Consider the following 21252-nt stretch of genomic DNA (forward strand, 5'->3'; position numbering starts at 1 on the left):
AGTGAGAGAGTGGCATGGACATATATACACTAACAAATGTAAATTAGATAGCTAGTGGGAAGCAGCCGCATAGCACAGGGAGATCACCTCTGTGCTCTATGACCACCTAGAGGGGTGGGATAGGGAGGGTGGGAGGGAGGGTGACGCAAGAGGGAAGAGATATGGGAACACATGTATATGTATAACTGATTCACTTTGTTGTAAAGCAGAAACTAACACACCACTGTAAAACAGTTATACTCCAATAAAGATGTTCAAAAAAAAGAAAGTTTTCCAACTAGAAGAGTTGAGGTCGGAAAGCATTTCTCATTCATCCTAATTTAACCCCAAAATGCAATTACTGGCAACCCCTCAAGTCTCTAATATTCAAAGCATCTGAAGATTTACTTTATTATCAGAAGAGTTACAGGTCTGTCCTAAAATACACCTGAAGGTACCTGCTTTCTGGTATTTATTTCCCAATATGTGGCAAGTCTCATATAATGGAAGCTTATTTTTTAATTGATATATGTTCCTGGCTTAACATTTTCAAAAGGAAAGTTTTCATTTTGGGGCCTATTTATACTTTTAGTATTGCTCATTTGCATCCAGTATAACTGAAATTGAAGCTCAGTTCAGGAAACTATCCCACGGTAAGTGATCAGATAATTGCCCACATGCAAACCATTATGCACACACATGGCTAAAGAATCTAGTCAAGGATATACAACTGTTTGTGAGCAGTCCTCGTGATTTCACTTTTTTATTTTTTAAGCATAAAAATATCAAAGGCACATTGTGGCATTCCCATCACATAAAAGCAGTGAATATAAACCACATCATACAATTAAGAATCACAAACACACAGAGAATGGTAATAAATTAAGTAAAACAACTGAACTAATTAACATACTTCCAAAACAGAAAACCAAGACTTAAAACATTATATACCTTAGTGAAATAACAGCTGCTCTTATTACAAACCATATATTTCATTAGTGTGGTATTTTGTAATTTATTGCCTTTCCCACCTTGGAAAAATTATGTTACAGTTATAAGGCCATATTAACATTTTTTGGCCTTTTATAAGTAACAGCTTTTGAAACTGGACATTCAGCTATCCATTAAGTCAGTTGCTTGAAAAAAAAGCTTTTTTTTAGCTCTTTCAGAATGCTCCAAAAGAATGATTCAGAGAAATCATAAAAAAATTCATAATAATGAAATGATGAACTTCAGAAAATATAAATGCCCTTCCCACCTAATGTGCTATCTATGTATCTAAAGCATGATGCAGTCACAACATCCACATTTACCAGATTTCTATTCTGATGACCTTAGTTAGTCCAGAATAATGATCAGGATCAAAAGGCCCACACACCCTGGAAAGCTTAGAGGGCTTTAGGTAGGGAAAAGGGTTCTTGACTAGGCTGGTATTACTAGGTTCCTTTTTTCAACTTTCCAAAGAGAATCCTACAGGTTGTAGTCTGTTTTCCTGTTTGCTCATGATAAAATGCTTAGTATTCTACTACCACTTTCTGACACTCAAACTTCACTCTGCCCCTGAAAAAGGAAAATCATTTTCTTCAACCAGGGCCTTCTTCCTTGCATTAATATTAATATCCCATGAGAATATTAGCTCTGGAGGAAAGAATTTGGTGGCAAAATTCCATATTTTCTCATGAAATTAACTCCCGACTTCCACTCACACATTTCTAGGACAGTCAGGAGAAAAGCTCGCCATTCCCTCCGGCCTCTCTTCACACTTCCCCTCAGCTTCTTCTGACACCCACTCTGTTTTTTTTTCTTTCCTACTGAACCAGAAGCCACTTTTATTAGTAGAGGCTCTTCTTTAGGCAGAGTACATTTTGTATTTATTAGGGCAAACAAGGATTTAAGTTTAAAAAAATTGGTTGGCAGCGGCTAGAGTGTAGAGACAGAAAATGGAGTCTGCTCAGTCCCCTAGGCTCTAACCCCACCTGACTGCTCTTTCTCCCCTCTCCTGGGCTGCAGGAAGGATGTATCAAAACCTAATGTATTACCAAGCCTTAGTAAGATTTAAGCAAGGTCAGTGGAGTTAACAGTTGTTACCTCTTTTTTTTTTTCCTAGAAATGCTATTTAAAAGACTTGCTGGAAAAAAAGAAACTCCTTAATGCCATTAATTCTTCTGCATTTTAAACATCTGAATTTTGCATTTTAAAATAAAAATCATTAAAATGGCTGTTTGGAAATGTGGCCGAGTGACAAACTACATGCATTCAAATGTGGGCTCCATACTTATGAATGTATGATCTTGAATAAGTTATTCAACCTCTCTGTGCCTCAATTTCCTCATGTGAGATATATTTCTGAATGAAAATGATAAATACCAACCTCATAGGCTTTTGTTAGGAGTAAATGAGTTAAACTATAGAAAGTATTTCAGCATAGAGTTGGCACTCAAGAAATATCTGATGAATTTATACACTCTAACAGAATAAATATGCTAATTCTAGAATCCAAATAGTTTCACCTCAGATTGCTGTATAGTTTGAGAGATCTGTTGCTGTTTAGTAAAAGGAAACAAGAATCTGAGCTCACTGGAGAATTTTACAGATTAAGGGGATCAGGCCTAGATGTTAAAGAAAAGTTAGAAACTTTTATGGAGAACCAATGTGTGCCATGTTCTGAGCCTGGCATTTTTCATGTGCCATTACACGTAAGTCTCCAAACAGTTCTTCTGAAGGAGACACAATTAGTTCCACTGTGCAGATGAGATAAATGAGCTCAGAAATGTTAACTATCCCAAATCACACTTACCCCAGCTAGTAAGTCAGTGGTAGAGGTAGGATTCTAATTCTACACCATTTTAAAACCAAACATAACATGGAAAAAGGAGGAAGGCAGACTGCGTAAGTAAAATGATTTTATGAAAATGTCATTATTGAAGAGATCATTGACAAGATTTGTTTATAATCCAGATATGGTTTTGTATCTGTCAGAATTATCTTCAAAGTAGAGATTCAGACTACACTGTTCAGTTTTAATCCAGTGAAGAATGAATGCCATTGTGTATTTCAACAGCAGACTCACAGACCATCAGAGATAGAAAGCGACCCAGAAGACCATTTAGTCCAACCTCCTCCGTTAACACCTAAGAGACACAAGAGGTGATATGGCGGGCTCAATGTCATACAGGTGATTAGTGGCTGAAGTAGCCAGGATTCTTCTGGACCCAACACTCCTCCCCTTGCAGCATGCAGGATAGCCAACTGGGACACCATGGTTTTAAATCCATCCATTTAGATGCATGTAAATTCTAGCTCATTTTAAATACCCCAACTCCTACTTTAGCATTTAAACCTAAAAAGAATATTAGAGTGATTCTTAAAATTCTTTGGGAAGATATAATAAATAATAAGAATATTCTCTAGTGAAAATAAGCTTCTATGATCTAGAATCTTCTTTTTAAAAACGGACTAAAATTCTGGGATTGTTGTATTTTATCAAACAAGAACAAAAATTAAATATTGTCTGGGTAGAAGAGACCTTTAAGGGAAAGTATTGCTCTTCTTTATACAGAGAGGAATTAAAAAGATCTTTAACTTTTTGTTGTTGTTGCTGTACTGCATTCATTCATCAAATGTTCACTGAACATCAAACAGCTATAACAGCAGGAGTTCTACTTTTCTTGCATATTTCACAGCACTCATTACAGTGCTGGGCTTTTGGTAGTCATTGATTAATTGGCTGTACCTTCTCCTATGTTCAGTATATTATACTGACTTCAGGACAAAAGTCATTGAGGTTATGCCAGCTACTATTTATATCCTCCTACAGAGGTGAAGGAAGGACACAGCTCTTGACTATTCCAATGCTTGTGTTGCCCCGAACCATGCAACATGATATGCACTTTCTTGGTTATAATATCATCAGTAATGTAAAGTCCAAAGTTTTACATGTGCATGTACTGTCTCTCAGGCTGGCAACCATCAGGCTATGTGATGGTAGCCATACTGAAAAAAAATGCACTATCTAATTATGTCATAGTACACAGTTCTATCATAGGGCCAAGCTTTGTTAATGCAGGTTATAAAAGACAGATGAAAAGCACATTATCCATTGTTTCAGCAATAGTGCATTATTACAAACATAAGAAGAAAGCTAAAAATGCCAGATCTTGGGAAGCTCAAACTTTTTGACCTAAACTTCAAAATATGCAAAACATGACTTTGGTAGAAAGGGTTTTGGATTGCAACAGCAATGTGGAGAGAAAGGAAGTACTAAAGGTAAAGACAAAGAAGGATGGAAGTACACAGTTCTAAGTGATTTTTATGGCAGACACTTAGCCAGGTCAGCAAATAAATTGTTAACTGACAAGCAGCTGTCATATGAACTAAGTGAGTTTCTCAAGCCAAACATCCTGAAATAAAGGAATGCTGGTGGGCTGAATAAGCAACGAAACCACAATTAGCCACAAATTTGCTGGATATGGGCAGGCCTATAAGGCCTAGCAAAGATTTACCTGCCTTATTGTGAAAAGGGTGAAGCATCTTCCTGCAGATGATATTGAAAAGTCAACAATCATGGAGCAATTGATCTTAATTCATCACATGGGTCTCTCCACTTTCCCTAAAGTAGCGTACAGCAAAATTAACTTGGGATTTAAGGGACTGACATTACAATCTCAAGGATTCTGTTCTACATTATCCATCCAGTGGAAAAGTTCTGGCAAACTGTGATGATGATAGGAATCTCTACAAAAATCCACAAATATCATGGCAACACATACTCAGGCCTCAGTTATACACTTACAGAAACACAAGAGATGGTGCATGCAATGATAACACAGATACTTAACGCATATCCATTATGGAAAATTCAGCATATTTCATGCTCAGTAAATTAGTTATTAATATTGGTGACGTAAGGGTGTTATCTGATTGGTGTGGTTTTCCTGCCATCATAGCACTGAAGGCATAATTTAAACCGTTAAGTGGAAATTCCGAGAACACTATGATTTGAATTCTCATGAACACAATCAGGCAACTGGTCTGTTAAGTGCTGAAAGACTCTGCAAATCTGGCTATCAAGATCAGTTAATAAACACCATTTGCTCACTGTAGTAGGGAAGGATGGTTGACAGCGTAGGTGTGGTTAGTTCAGTTATCAAATGCATTCGGAAGACTGAAAATATGCCATCCACTGTGCTAGATAAAACACGATGCCTTTACTTAAAGAGCTTACTGTCTAGTGAATCATCTTGTAATTTAGAAATATAGTAACTAAATTTAGAGCATATATACATAAATCATCAATTAAAGATGCTTTCTAGGTACCATTGATTGCATTCAGCAATTTTCTACATAGCTTTCAAAGATTCTGATTCTCAATACAATAATGATTGAAAGAGTTAAGAAGATGTTCAATCTATGATATCAAAACTATAATAAAAACCTAAGTCTTGGCTCCTATTACACACATTTTTCTATATGCCAGACCTTTGGCTCATAACTACAAAAATGCACTACAAATATTAAACTGGTGATGATTTACTTTGGTCTGACCTTCCCAAGTCCTACCTGGATTTCAAATATTAATAAATGTCTCTTCACACAAGTTATGGGTAACTTGGGAATTAGCTCCCATGAGGCTACCAGCAAAAGGTAAGTAATTCTGTTGGTAACAGTATTACTTTTGTAAAATTGATCAAACATTTGTATAAAGTTATGGTGTTGAGACCAGTACCAAAATAAATATGGATCTCAATCTGGTGTTTGTCACTTTGATGAGCATATATCATATTAGGAAAGTTTGTAGGTTTCAAATGTGTTGTCTGCACACGTGGAAGGACAAAGAAGATTCCTTACACATCCATGCTTTCAACATATAACACCCGAGTTACAAGACACCAGAAGATTTTAAGTTTTTCTTCTTTAGATGCCTACTTTGTTTCCAGTTCACTTATAATCACTCTCTGAGAAGAGCAATAAACACTAAATATTTAAGGGTAATGAAAATTTAGCCTGAACATCTACTTGCATGAACATCACATGGGAAAGTTTTTTCTTTAGCTGCTCTGTGGTACCAGTGTCTGTGACCGTACATCCCACCGAGAAATAGAACGAGTCCCAAAGGGCAAAATTAAGGGTAGAGAACATCTGACCTCAATCATGGGCGTCAGGATAAGAAATGCGTAACACATGGTCAGAACTCAAAAGCAGTGATCTCGAGGTTACTGCAGAGGATGGCAGCTGTTCAGTTGGACATCTGGATCTCTGTGGTCCAGAAATGGATTGTTCTCACATGAGATCTGTCTATGAGAAGCTCAGCCCATCTTCAGTTAACAATTCTAACAATTTGAATGAAAGCTTCATGTAGTGCCCAACAAATAATAAATTTTCACATATACACAATATCCTTGTTTCTGGAAAGTAAATGTTGCCCAGAAGCAAAATATTAAAACTAGAAGGATCATTTTGGGGTTGTATGGCTGTGTCCAAACTGATCCTTCACCTTTAGTGTTTACACTCAAAAGATTATCAAGGGTAATGTAAGGGTTTTGGCTGTCTTCCTGTATTATTTGATACTATCTGAATATATATAACTTTTTGCTTACTTTTCAAAAGTTCAGTTTCATTCTCTTTTCTAAGAGCAATAATCAGGCAAAATGGGCATGAAAGGTTAGCACATGCAAGTCTAGTTTAGTATGCAAGTCTAGTTGTATCAATTTCAAACTGTGTATAACTATTCTAATTGGTAAGCAGGAATTAAGAAGTATGAGCATATTTAAACATACATGTCCAGCTAATCAACTTTATCAGTGCACTAAGCGAAGAAATTATACTTAAATTCTTTACAAGGTTAAGATTGGTAATACGTACAGAAGACCTTTTTTAGCCAATTAAACAAGACATAATAGATTCACACTAATTAATAACGGTGTAGAAATGGATAGACGATTGAATTAATGGAAATGATGCTTTCTTGGGTGGAAGACCACTAGTCCTGAGTAACTTATGAACCTAAGTATGTGGTTGGCACAGTCCCCATTCAACAGTGGGAAGATTTTCCAAGGCATATAGCAGCAGGTGTAGTAAAATGCATCTGTATATTCAGTCTGTTTTTATAAAAAATTATCTATATAACCACTTGGTACAAATTTCAAACCATAAAATAACTGAAGACATTTTAAACACAGTTGAGGGGTTATGCTATTTGCTTAACTTACTTGGTTTTGTTATTTATGCAAGACCTGTACATTTCAGTACTTTTATTGCTGCAGTTGGCTAGCTGGAGGTGGGGGGCTCCTTAGCAAAGACTCTGAAGGGGCCTGTCACAGTGTAGTTGCTCAAGAAACAAGCACTCTTCCAAAAAACACACTTTCTTTGATGTATGGCATAGTGTAATATTTAAATCAAGTGTTCAGAAACTGAAAGAAGTTCCTGAAAAGATTTAGTTAAGATACATTAGAATTGGAAAATTCTGAATAGCTTTTGATTTAGTCCATTCCTAAGTAAAAAAGGGGAAGAGGAAGCAACTTAATTTCAAACAGTTCAAATTATAAGTGATACATAATGGAGGGTACAAGATGTAAGGTACAAGGCCAAGACAAATTATATATGGCCATTAATTATCAGAGGACAACGAGATGGAATGACATAATAAATCCCTGATCTCAGTTGCAGACAGTGAGGAAAAGCTGGAAGAGACTTAAATGTTCAACAGTCATTAAATCAATATCTTTCTTAAGGGGACAATGTCAGAGGCTGGAAATGTTACTCTGAAACACAGTGGATGACCGTGAGCCACTGGCATAGCCAGGAACAACTGAAATCCCATGTGAAATGATAATGCAGAACCAATGCCCCAAATCGGATTGCCCCCAAATTCCTCGGAGGGAAGGAAACAGGATAAAAATTCAGCCCTGACGAAGTTCACATCCTTTTGATAATCAAATACTAGCTTGCACTTCAAACCAGAGAGAAGAGCTACACCTGTAGGTCCTGATTTAACTGGATGCCTTCATGACAATCCTGGTGAATGGTTGAAGGGTTCTGGTTAATAGAAGCCTGCTAGGAGAAGCAGGTGGAGAAGTGACCTCTAGTGGTACATCAAGCATCTTTGGAAGCTGCTTTATGTCCTTAACCTGGGTGACCCGCAGGCCTGGAGTCATAGTTTGGACACCTGGGAGAATATATATTATTAGAAACCAAATAACCCTTGCACAACACCTGGAAACAAATTTTTTTTTTTTGGGGTTTTGGGATAGAGACTAAAACTCAGAGAAGGCTATAATCAAATGAACCTTTAAGGCATGGCTCTTGAACTTCAGCATTCATCAGAATCACCTAGAAGACTTGTCAGAGCACAGATTGCTGGCCCCATCCCCATGGTTTCTGAATCCCTAGGTCTGGAGATGGTCGGAGAATCTGTAGTTCTAACAAGCTCTCAGGAGCTGTTGGGGCGCTGGTGCTGCAGGTTTGGGGATCACACTTTGAAAACCAGCGCTTTAAGGAATATTGAATAAAAGCATATGTATCTTCCTCACAGAAAACTATGATTTGTCCTCAATGGAATCTAATCAGAAGGTTTACATGCAGTTAAAATTAAAAAATGAGTAATGACCACTACCGTTAATTTGGAACAGTCAAACTAACCTCACAAAAGCCTTCTCCAATGGAAAAAGTAGGAAACTCTTTCCACGGTACACACTGGCTTTACTGGCTGTGGTCTCAGTCAAAGCACAGAATGAACCTTGGCCAGCAGCATGAGGTCTCTCAAGCTTGCAGCTGTTGGGAGGAGGCTGCTCTGCCAGTGACACTGGGCAGGAAGTTCCTCCTTAGAACTGAGGCTTCTATTTTATTCAGCTCGGAGGGAAAAGAAGAAAAAGAGGCAAGAGTCTCTAGGCTTCTCCAAACTTCTTTTAACTGCCTGACTTCCCCAAAGCCACCATGTTAGATGGCTTTGCTGCCATGGCTGCTTGACTTCTGGTAACTGACAGCTCGAGGTTCAGGGTGATGCTAAGCCATATATCACACCTATATCTTCACTCATGGTGGGCTTACTGACAGCATAAATAAAATGAAAACCCAAAATGACAGACAAGCACAGGGCACTGAGACCGAAAAATATCTGAAATAAGGCCACTTTGCATCCTGATCCAAACTGCCAGCAAGCAGTCCATAAAGAACATTAACGAATAGTGTAACTTTCATCAGAAATAGGACTTCATAGAGCACATCAAATTCAACAGGACTTCTCACAATGCTGCTTTCCAGGACCCTGCATCAGCTAAAGAATGGAGAGCGACCGCAGTTTTTTCTTTCAAGTAAACAGTTTAAAATGTATGTTGTTGATGACAACACAGCTTCTGTGTTCATATCATTTTACAGAACTCCTGCCATTCTTCATTCCCTTATTCCACCAAGTGCTCAGCAATAATGGACAAACAAAACCTAAACTAGCATTACCACTACCCTAGGGATAACACTGAATGAGAGTTATGCAGTATGATCTGATAATAGCTGGCTTCAAGAGTTGAAAAGGAAAAAAATGTCTTGTAAAGGGGATATACTAGACATTTAGATTTTAAATCCTATGTGCAACATGACACACATTTGGGGAATTGCTCTTTTGGCTTTAAGGTAAAAAAAAAAACGTGATAGAAATAGGTTCTGATATATGAAATACATATAAATACTGCTTTAAAAAATAGCTGTGCATCATCACACAAGGATGAAGAGAAACAATCTTGTTTTACCAAGAGAAGTCTTTCATACCTGGTTAACACACCAGCCCACATCATTAGAAAAAAACTTAAGTGTTTCATGTGTTCATCTCACTAGCTCTTTATGGTGCCATTATCCCGATGTCTTGAAAGGCATGCACAGGACAAGCGAGCATGACTCCAGTCCACAGGCTTGCCCAAGTCAAGGACATAAAGCTCCTTCCAAAGATCCTTGAGGAAATGACTATGGATCCCCGGGAAAGAAATGAGAGACAGTGGGAGGGAAAAATATTTCCAATTGAAATACAGCATGTCAAGAACAAAGAGAGGCTACCTCATGTGTCAAAGAATATAACGTGGATTTAGCCTTTCTTTAAAGTTTGATAACTTTTTATGGGACACTGTGAATAAAACTGATTTTTGTAGTAAAAAAAAAAAAAAAACACTATCCTGAAGTACAAATTTTCACACTACTGGCCAAGTTTTTTTCTTTTTTTTTGCGGTACGCGGGCCTCTCACCGCTGCGGCCTCTCCCACTGCGGAGCACAGGCTCCGGCCGCGCAGGCTCAGCGGCCATGGCTCACGGGCCCAGCCGCTCCGCGGCATGTGGGATCCTCCCGGACAGGGGCACGAACCCGTGTCCCCTGCATCGGCAGGCGGACTCGCAACCACTGCGCCACCAGGGAAGCCCCAAGTTTTTTTCTTTTAAAAGCCAGCTGACCTCTCCGTGGCTTCAAATGATTCAGAAATCCACCTGACTCTAAATTGAAACATTTGTAAGGAAAAATAAAAGGAAACTAATTTGATGGAAAACCTGATACTTAAAACATTAGACGTGTCCTGTTGTCACAGGAAAAGCCCATAAACAATTCCCAGGAAATAAAAATAGAATCCGGGTAATAAAATACAGTCTAACCTTTTTTCCCCTTGGTTGTTAGTCTAGTTCCACTTGCCCATAGGGGGTCGCTCGCAGATGCCTCCAATCCGGCGTTTCAGACCAGAGCTCCCCGTGAGAAACGCCTGCCCGGACACCTCAGCTCGGCGTCCTGTGTGCAAAAGGGCTGCTCACGGCACTGCGATTCAAGATGGCGGATGCGGGCCGTGCGCAGAGACTCTGCGCCCAGCACCGTGATCTGGGGCCTGAACAGCGCAGCTGCACCTGCCTTGCAACAACTCCACCTCCCTCGCCTCTGCCAAGATCCCTATAAAGCAGGCTGGCCCACGGCCAATCGGGAGATCACGTGCTCTAGAGCTCTCGCCCCTCCATTCTCTGATCACAGAATAAAGCTTGTCTTTGCTTCTGAACCCAACTTGGTCTTGTTCTATTGGCTTGATCAACACTGGGCGGAAGGACCCTTGCTGGGGACTGACTCTGGAGGATTCGTAACACTTAAAAAAGAAAGGTATGATTTTAAGAAAATATTAAGTCAGGATTTAAAGGAGACTGTCAATTAGTGACAAATGAACATATATTATTCTACTTTCCCTCAGAATAAGATACTTTCTCTTAAATTATAACATCTGAACTGTCGGTAGTTTAATATCCACTACTTTTGTTTAAAAATATACTGCTTCAAGCTAGTATTCTGATCTTTTATTTCCAGTCGAGTATACAGCTAAGATGACACAGAGCTCCTGTATTTAAGGATAAAAAGTAATTTTTGTTTTTATGTGAATAATGCCGATCAAAATGCTTTACCAAAGAATAAAAAACGAGAGGGTGTCAAGTCGTGAGGATCTATGGAGAGAGGATAGAAGACAGTCTGAGCATGAACGTCCAGCGTCTGCCAGTTTGAGAAAAACAGAGCATTCATTCCAGGGAATGGCAAGTATGCAATGTCAGTGCCTTAAAACATAGCAAGGTATTGTTAGAATTACAGGTGATAAATGTATGGCTCTATTTTGACTACAGCAGCATTTTTTTCCATATTCCCACCTATATGCTCAAAAGCATAAGGTTTTAGATTTTGAAAGGTGGAGGTCATCAGATTATATGTTGCTTTACTCTCCTGAAAGGGATCTAACATGCTGCTATGTTTAGAAATCCCATATACTCCTGCAGAGAGCAACGTGGGAAGTTCACATCCACAGCTGTCTCATGGCTTTGGACCACTTCAGACTCAAGCTGTGTTATGGAAGAAAAGATACCTAGCCACAGAAGTATTCCTGGGCTTTCAACCACGAGAGTAGTCAAGGACACGTGACATTCAAATCCCTTTCTTAATTGGCTGGCTCTGAAAGACATGCAGGTGCTACAAACCCCAGTCAGCCAGCCGCTTCACTGTAGGTTTTTGAGGTATCAGACACCAGAGGTCAACAGTAAGGGCTGACTTGGTAAAACACTCAGAGTGACTTGGGTTGGGTTTGGATTTGGGTAGTATGTGGGCATAGGATAGAGCAGGAGAGGCTAAGATGGGGACCGATGAGGTTAAAACTTAAAGGTTCAGCTGGTTTTACCAGAGCAGAGCAGATTCGTTTACTTTGTTATTTATCGAAAGCAAGGGAGACTTCTCTGAAATTTGTTTGGGGGCTTGGAATCTAAAGTTCTGCTTCTAGATGTAAGCATTTCTCCTAGCCTTAACCTAGATGTGTCGTGTTTTGTACGGAAATGAAACTAGACGGAATCTTTCATGGTTTAAATTTCTTTTTTCAAATAGGGATAAGCTGATACGTTTTTACTGCTAAACATCTGAGAACTTAAAGTTGAAAGATGTAACTATTTTTATAGCATACTTCAGAGCATGAATTGCCTTTACATACAAACTTTCCCAAATTTACTTTCCAGCTTAAGGTTCATGGTTTAGTTTTGATCCAAGAAAATCAGACGCTTTCGTGAGGACAGCTTCCTCATTTGAAAGCCATGAAAATCACAAATTTTCTGTTTTGTTTTAAATTGAGAGAAAGTACTGGGACAGTTTGTTTGAGGAGGGGTATAAGAATCTTGGAAAAGGAATAACTTCCTCAATGATAATTCACATTTTTGGCCACCATATGATGTGTAGCCGGGCTTATAGTACAAATACTGAGTAAAACAATTTGAGATATTTACCCTTTCCTAAAAAAGTGTTTGCTAAGTAAATATACCACCTAATTATACGTTAGAATTTAGTCCCACATAAAACAATTATTTTTTAACTATAAGAAGATTCAATACAGATTAGAGAAAATGTAATAAACACTGTGATTCTAAGTATGCTTTACATACCTCTGACTTGAGCCTCATGCATTTACCACAGTTGAAAGGAGGAGAACGAAGAAAAATAGGCTTAATTGTTTTCTTAGCTAAGTAGGTAGGCATTTTTTATCCACATAACCTTTAAATCCAAATGCCTTATGTGCACTATTATGTTAAGCTATAGATTTTATCTCTTTATTAGTAAAAATATGTAAACTATAACAAGAAGGAAAATTCTTGTTAATGTGATTCTGGGAAACGGCATAAGATGTTATATAACCAACTGGTTTCCAGCCTTCAAATCAGACATTAGTCAAGGAAATAATAATGACCTTAGCCAATGGGAAAAACATCAAGCCAGATTTCTCCCAGCTGTGTTTCTCCCCTCTGTGGCCTTCAGTAACTTCAATGGAAGTTTAGTATGTTTAGGGAGAAAGATGGCCAGAAGAATCAAAATTATTAAACCAAAAAGGTCAATCTTCAAATTAAGTCTTGGACCATGATCATTTCAAGAATAAGGTTTATCCCTTCCAATGTCCTAGTGCTACAAGCAATATGGCTGACCAACCACTCAATGGGGCTGATATCACACATTATCTTGCCAAAGGGGTGAGTAAAGGAAAAACAGTTGCTGGCTTTGAAATGTACAAATCAATTAGTGTTTCTTTAACATTCCTTTTAATTTCCAACTCAAGCTTATGGTGACTGCAAGAGATAGGAAAAATCCTCAGAGGAGGCACGTCCTTGGATTTAATTCTTATAAACAGAGGGCCAAGGAATTTTGACAAAATTGTTCCTCACAAAAAGCTAACTTTGCCTTTGAAGTTCTTGTGTGTTCCATACTTAAAGTCAGACAACTTTATTCATGCAACTATAGTATGCGGCCTTCAATAATATGATATAATGCTTTATTTTTTTTTAGATTAAAAAAGGTCTTTCATAAGATCCCTGTTATAAAATCATCGGCTAACGTGTTTTCAAGGATTTGCCAAGTACACATTCTGAATTACCTTCACTTTTCAGGCCTAACTGGCCTGATGTAATTTTTTTTTTTTAATGACCACAGATGTGCTAATAATGCTTTAGATCAGTTTCTATTAAAAAGAATGGACCACATGAAGTTCCTCCTAACACATTAAGTAAAAAGCTATCTAACCATTATCCGTAGGATTTAAATAAAACCTGTTAATTTTCTCTCTTATTTCCTTCCCAGTTAGTCATTTAGATCCAAGGAGATAAAATATCAATATTATGGTACTGGTCAAAACATCAAGGAAAAAATACTGACATAATTTTTCAATACCCCAGATATTACTATAGAGTGATACCACTCCCACTAAAACCTCTGGTGCTCATTAGCACATCAATGGCTCCAAGTCTTAAGGTTAGATACAAACAAATCAAACCTGCTTAGTGGTGTCTACTCCAGAATTTCTCCAGCCAGCCTGAACACATCACTCCTTTCTCACGTAATTCCTAGTGCCAAACAAACTTTGGGACATGCACACCTGTATTTATGTCTCTTTTTTCCTTCTTAACACCATGACTGGCCTATAGTAATAACTCAGTAAAAGGTTTTTGGAATGAATAAATGATAAAATGCAAGGCTGTACTATCAGAGGTTATGTAGATTGTACTGGTAAATTTTGAAATAAAATATCTCTGTCTTCCGTAGTGACCACTGAGTTCGAGTTCATGGAGAATGCCATTTCTTCTGCACATTCAAATGTGGTAAGTTAGGAAAACATATCTTGAGTAGAAAAAGAAGCATCTTCATGAAATATGAGAAATCTAAAAAACGAGTAGATGTTAACAAACACAAAGCGTAATGCACATTACAAAGATATCTCTTTATTGTCCTTGTCTCTGTTCAGAATCTTTCCATTATGACTCAGTGGGATTTAGTTCCTGGATGTTTACTCTTATTTAGCATTTAATAGAAATCTTTCTCCACTGGTAGATCAGCATGTAAAGGGCATAGGTTCTTAAAAACACTTTGATGTCGAGAAAGGCTAAGATGCTGAAAGCAGATCGATAGTACCAAATTATACTAGAACTCTTGGCAAGCAAATGTCATGGACACAGGAGTTTGGTGCTGTAATTTTGGTCAGAGTAAACCAAAGATGGTCCAGGATATGACTGGAGTGATCACAGTGGGATATTTGGCCACAAAAAGACAAATAAATAAATTGTGCTATGAATGAATTCTTTAGAGCTCTACGATTCAAATATCATTTGTAAATTCTTTATTGCTATAAAAAATGGATGATTGGAAAAAAATTTTAAGATACTGCACGTAGTAGCAGACTGCTGAGATGATGGATGTAACAATCCTGAGCATTTATAAAGTGGACTGCCTAATATTATATATGCATATCTCCATGACATGTTATAACACATGATAATTTATGAGGGAGAAAGCATCAAAATAAAATCAATTGTATATAAACACTCCCTGAATTTAAAGTGCTGGCAACTTCTGCCTCAAGGGGTACTCATTTTCCTCCTTTTTAGCCAGTCATTTTTGAAACACCTCAATTATAAATCCAAATTTTGGTCAGAAAAATGTGACTGACGACACCTGAAAAAGGAAAAGGCAAGGTGAAAAATATTATTCTTTCTCTGCTGGTATAAGTTGCCAATAAGTTAGTTTCATGTCATTCACGAGCTGATATCATTTGGATTGGTTTAACTTATATCATCCACAAAGACCAACTGCACTGTTATTTCAGTCAGTGGTTGGCAATGCTGAGGAGCAGAAGCTACAGATACGTCTGCTAGATAATCTGGGCCAAACTGGCAAGGATACATATGCTATTATTTATAAAACACTCATGTAAAGCAACTGATTACATTTTGCTGTTTTTGCTTTCGTATTCCTCCTTTTTGGACTGTGGACTTGTTCCATCCATCAGTAAACTTGTGGCATCTTCCTTGATTGAAGGTGAATCTGGAGCAACTGTTCTCTGGATAAATGCTGGCAAGGTAGGAGAAAAGAGAAAAATAAATCTAGATGAATAGAATCCCTGGGCTGACAAAATTGTAAGTAATCACTGCATTCGATCTAGTTTTCTGTAAACTTCACATGGACTAACAAATCTTCGATGTAGGAATAAAATAGTTTACTATATTTTTAAAAACACATATTCATGGGATTTAATTTTGTTTGGTTTAGATTTGAAGAGTGAGGGTGGAAGATGTGTTTGTTCAGTAAATAGTGATATTAAAGCATGCAGAATTTTAGAGGGCGAAATCTTAAGGGCCTCCTTTTCATAGAATCCTCTCTTTGACACCGAAGGAAACAGACTAGATCTGGAATCTAGGTTTACTGTTTTTCTACTACCTCTTACCTCTCTTCTGAGCTCCAGATGTCTATATCCAAATGTCTACGTCAAATACTCCCACCTGATTTATAATCTCTGATGTCTGCCCATCCCTTGCTCTTCTTCATCTTAGAAAATGATACACTCGTCCACCCAGTTTCTCAAACCCTGGCTCCTTCTTTCCTTTGGCCTGCCTGCTTGACCCACCCAACTTAAGAGTAAGTTCCGAGGATTCTCCTGCCCATTTCACCGGCGTCCCTCTGCTTCACACCACCTCCGTTACCATCAGCCCGGCCCAAGCCACCATTTTCTCTCTTTCTGTTTTCATCTTGCCTCCTTCTCCACACACCAGAATTATCTTTCTAAAAGGTAAATCAGGGGCTTCCCTGGTGGCGCAGTGGTTGAGAGTCCGCCTGCCGATGCAGGGGACACAGGTTCGAGCCCTGGTCTGGGAAGATCCCACGTGCCGCGGAGCAACTAAGTCCGTGCGCCACAACTACTGAGCCTGCGCTCTAGAGCCCGCGAGCCACAACTACTGAGCCCATGCGCCACAACTACTGAAGCCCACGCGCCTAGAGCCTGTGCTCCGCAACAAGAGAAGCCACTGCAATGAGAAGCCCACGCACCGCAACGAAGAGCAGCCCCCGCTCACCGCAACTAGAGAAAGTCCACGCACAGCAACGAAGACCCAACGCAACCAAATAAATAAAAAAAAAAAGAAAGCTATTAAGTTAAAAAAAAAAAAAGAAACTAGATTTAAAAAAAAAAAAAGGTAAATCAGATTATGTCACTCTACTGCATTAACCCTTCCCTCCCCCCGCGCCCCCCATCCTCCCGGCGAAATTAGAATAAAATCCAAACACCTGATGGTGGCTGAAAAGGCTCCACCAGGACCTCAGCTTCTAACACTGTCTCTCCCAATCACTCTCTCCGTCACTCATTCTCACTCTCCCTCCTTCTCTCCCTCCCTCCCTCCCTCTCTCTGTCCTTCAGTGTTCCATCTCTCTAGACCATACCCCTTTCTTCTCTGCGGCCTTTGCACTTACTGCTCCCTCTATCGGAAAAACTCTTCCCACCCAATTTTAACTCAGCTGCTTCTTGCCATTCAGGTTTCAGCTCAATTGTAATCTTCTGATCACTAATATAAAGTTCTGGTCCTGGTACCTTCTATCATTTCACCTTTATAGCACCAGTCACCATTTTGCTTGTTTATTGCTTACTACCTGTTTCTTCCATGAGATGAGGTGACCTTTTCTGTCTTAGTCACTACTGTATTCCCCCAGAACCAAACACAGAGCCTCATGCATAGTCTCTTAGTAAATGTTGTTTGAACACGTGAATATATTTGAAGGGATTTCAAAATGATAGTCAACTGGGGATTTTCTAGCTGCTTTCTAGAAAGCATTTATAGAGTACATACCTTGTCAAATCGCAATAATCAGAACTCAGTTATTTAAAAATATCTGGCACCTAATTGGTCAGTGAAAAGATAATCACCAAAAAAAAAATAAAAAAGCACTATCACATACAATGAACCTATAAGATGGAGAGGTAGAAAGATTGTGCTTTCATGAAATAAATAAATCCTATAAAGGACAAGAAATAATTTTTTACATTAGCAGTACCCCAACATTTTTATCGCTATAAATCTTTGGCACTTTATTTTACAAGTTTGAGGACAGACTATACATGAAGCATCCGTTCAGTTAGCCAGGGAAATCCTGAAGTACAACACAGAAGTGAAGAGTATTGCTGTTCTCGCTGTGGATAAGTCCCATCTGAGGTACTTAAACCTCCACTAAAGGAACGTCAGAAAACAAATTAAGAATACTATATTTTCTTTTTATAGCGACATAGTCTGAAGTAAGGAAGTGAAAAAAAGTACTTGTTAGTAACTTTCATTGACTTGCTTTTCTAAGAATATCAAGTTAAACTAATATGTAAGATTCACTTCCAGCTCCTGAAGTAGTCTTCAGATAACATTTTCCCCCCCATGAAAAATCACGGTCCTTTCTTTTGGGGATTATTTATTTATTTATTTAAATAAACATCATTTACCACAATGTTAGAATTATGGAAAAATTGATATCTGCATTTATTTTTAAAATTGAGTTTATAGATACCAACTCCACAAACATTTAGCATTTGAATCTCAAAGAACTCGAGATTTCGAGGAGTCATCAGTTTACTCCAGACTTCATTCAAACCCAGTCTGGTCCGGGCCCCAGGAGTGAAGGCCCTGTCCTGAGTTGTGTTCCTTTAGCCTAAAAGGAGCTATACATGGAGACCAGTGGTCAGTCACTACTTATAAAAAGTAAAAATGACAGTTTCAAAAGCTGGCATTATGAGTCTCTCTTACTAAGCCCCCACTGTCTACAGGCTGCAGGTAATGGAATCCAAGCCTCCTAAAAGAGTGTCCTGAATCATGGCCATAGCTTCCAGCCAGCCAGGATAAATTGGTAGTAATCACGGCTCTAAATAATGGATTTCTGTGTTCCTATTTCCAATGGTAATATAAACTTACAATTTATATATTTCTTCCCTTCTTCCTGGCAGGAGGAATCTACCTTTTCTAGAATTGACCTGAACTACACAAAGCTGACATAAATTACTACTTAAAACAAACTTTCATTAATGCTGGATCATTTCAGAGACCACAAATTATGCAGTGTTTTCCCATTTCCTTTGTTTTTTCCATGGTCAGTGATTCTATGCTTTCGTTTGGTCACAGTTTTGACAGGGCACCCAAGTCAGCAGAATGAGTGCCTTAGCGTCAACAACACAGACAAAAGGGCCTCATCCAGTACCAATCCCAACCTGAGTAAGAAGGGAGCCTGTTCTGTGGGCTCATAAACTCATGTCTGCCTCAGCACCTCAGTTACTCCCCAGGTCTCCATACAGGTCTCAGCTGCTCTAAACTCCAACCCCCAGCTTTCATGCTTCATTCAGAGGTTAAGAAAATCCAGTACTCGCTAGTCAGACATAAAAGCTGGGGTTTTCTCGGTAGCGTTTTATTTTTGTAAGATTCCTTTTTAGCCAAAGTGTACATACATACACATATCAAATAGCACCAAAGGGCTACATAGAAAGACAGTAGGCTCTTGCCCCATCCCTCCCAGTCCTACACTCCTGCTCCCCAGTCAACCACAATCAACCCTTTTAGCATTATTTTCTGTATTTGCTTCAATTTTTGAAAGAAAAAGCTAATATTGCTATTTTCTGATTTATCATTTTTAGACTTATCCACACCCATCCACTTTCCCTCATCCCATCCTCCCTATATAGTTACATCTGGACTTGCAGTTATGTCAACAGTATTTACATTATTATGACTATGTAAATATGGCTCACACAAACCTAAGAGGTCTACTATGACAATGTTTCTTTTCTTGCTCATTTTTCCCTGGGGTTATTCATTGATTATTTATTAAAATTCATTAATAAATTTTAATTTTTGTTTTTATTTTTTACTTACTCTTTATAACCATTCTCAATTGTTTCTAATAGCTCAGTTATACCTCTAATAATCATATGTCTATTAGTAGTTTTTCTAAGCACTCAAATGAATCAAATAATCTATCAGTTTTTTGTTTATTTCCTAAAGATTCTCCTGATGGAATCTTTTCTTTCTTCCTTCACTATGAGAGAACTAAAGAATGAGTGTCCAGATTAAAAGCTCCCCCACCAACTCTGCCCCAGCAAATAGTTAGAAAACTCAATAAAACAAGACCCACAGGGAGGCATATCATCACAAAACTCACTGGGGTTAAAGAGACAATCTTAAAAGTTGCTGGGCCAGGGGTGACGGGGGGCAGTGGTGGTGAAAATGATCATGTCAAAGGAATGGGAGTCAAAACAAAAAGACATAAGGTTTTTCAACAGCAACACCGGATTTTGGAAAATGATCGCACAACGACTTCAGAAGAAAAGTCCTTTTTAACCTAGAATTTTATAGGCAGCCAACGTCTCAGTCAAGTGTGAATGGAAGAAACCCATTCTCAGAAATACAAAAACTGAAAATATTTACCTCCCTTTATTGGATGTGCTCCCACGAAAGATGTGCAACAGCTGTTTGTTGGGTGAGCCCTCATCATCCACCCGGCTTCTGGCCTTTGTTTTGTTTTCTTTGTTCTCTCATCCCAGGACTCTCACTAATCAGGTATTGTCCTTCTTGTATTGATTTTCTGAATATCTTATCTTTTCTCTCCTTTTGTCCCATTCTTTCTTTTTCCTTATCTTCTACTTTGTTTGTAGGTTTCTCAACTTTGTTTTCCACCTTTCTAGTTTATATTTTAAATTTCTGAGACCTCTTATCCTGTGTTCCTTTTTCATAGCATCTTGCTCATATTTTTACTAAATGTACTGTTTTCTCATTTCTCTGAGGGCATTAATGATATTTTTAAGATATCTTCCATTCCCTGTGTTATCGAATTACTGTAGGCTCCCTTTTTCTCTTTGTTGATCTTGACAGATCTCCTTTATAATTTTGAAGGTTCAAGAAAAATTACAGGACAGTTTCTATAACTAAGCTGAAATTGTTTGTGCTACAAAAATGGAGAAGTATTCAGGGTGATCCTAATTCACTTCCAAAAATACTACATCATGAAAAAGATATAGAAAATTCAAGGTTCATCAGAAAAGCAAATAAGAATAAACATTATTTCTAGAAATAAGTTTATTAAATCACTTAAAATGATTAACAATAGGTACCTATGATTAAACTTTTTAAAGTATCCTTAAAAACATGGAGGTAGGTATGGGAGGAAAATCATAAAACAAACTTGTCAAAAAGAACAGTATTTGTTTTTCTCCTTCTGACTTAACTTCACTCTGACAGACTCCAGGTCCATCCACCTCACTACAAATAACTCAGTTTCATTTCTTTTTATGGCTGAGTAATATTCCATTGTATATATGTGCGACATCTTCTTTATCCATTCATCTGTTGATGGACACTTAGGTTGCTTCCATGTCCTGGCTATTGTAAATAGAGCTGCAATCAACATTTTGGTACATGACTCTTTTTGAATTATGGTTCTCTCAGGGTATATGCCCAGTAGTGGGATTG

At 38.2% G+C, this 21252-nt stretch overlaps 2 protein-coding genes across 13 annotated transcripts in view; one reads left to right on the forward strand and one right to left on the reverse strand.

Moving 5' to 3' along the window:
• Positions 1–21252, forward strand: part of LOC114487206 (uncharacterized) — an 88797-nt gene that overhangs the window by 13986 nt on the left and 53559 nt on the right. For 4 of the 7 annotated variants that reach the window (XR_003682102.1, XR_003682101.1, XR_003682103.1 and 1 more), the window contains exons 2-3: positions 10625–11089; positions 14537–14592. Coding sequence is in view for 2 of the 7 variants with exons in the window: in XM_028496250.1 (XP_028352051.1) it covers positions 10625–11089; positions 14537–14546 (475 nt within the window). In the remaining 5 variants the exon portion in view is untranslated. Of the gene's footprint in view, positions 1–10624; positions 11090–11390; positions 12042–14536; positions 14593–15776; positions 15904–16317; positions 16937–21252 lie in introns of those variants that run through there. The other 3 variants (XR_008618718.1, XM_028496248.2, XR_008618719.1) reach the window with 3 other exon arrangements.
• CEP128 (centrosomal protein 128) overlaps positions 1902–21252 on the reverse strand; it is a 455483-nt gene continuing 436132 nt past the window's right edge. For 5 of the 6 annotated variants that reach the window (XM_055088663.1, XM_055088662.1, XM_055088665.1 and 2 more), the window contains one exon: positions 14840–15838. In XM_055088663.1, coding sequence (XP_054944638.1) covers positions 15711–15838 — 128 coding nt within the window. In that variant the 3' untranslated portion in view covers positions 14840–15710. Of the gene's footprint in view, positions 3111–14839; positions 15839–21252 lie in introns of those variants that run through there. The other variant, XM_055088664.1, reaches the window with a different exon arrangement.

This window comes from Physeter macrocephalus, chromosome 11 (genome assembly GCF_002837175.3).
Source record: "Physeter macrocephalus isolate SW-GA chromosome 11, ASM283717v5, whole genome shotgun sequence".
NCBI classification, from domain to species: domain Eukaryota; kingdom Metazoa; phylum Chordata; class Mammalia; order Artiodactyla; family Physeteridae; genus Physeter; species Physeter macrocephalus.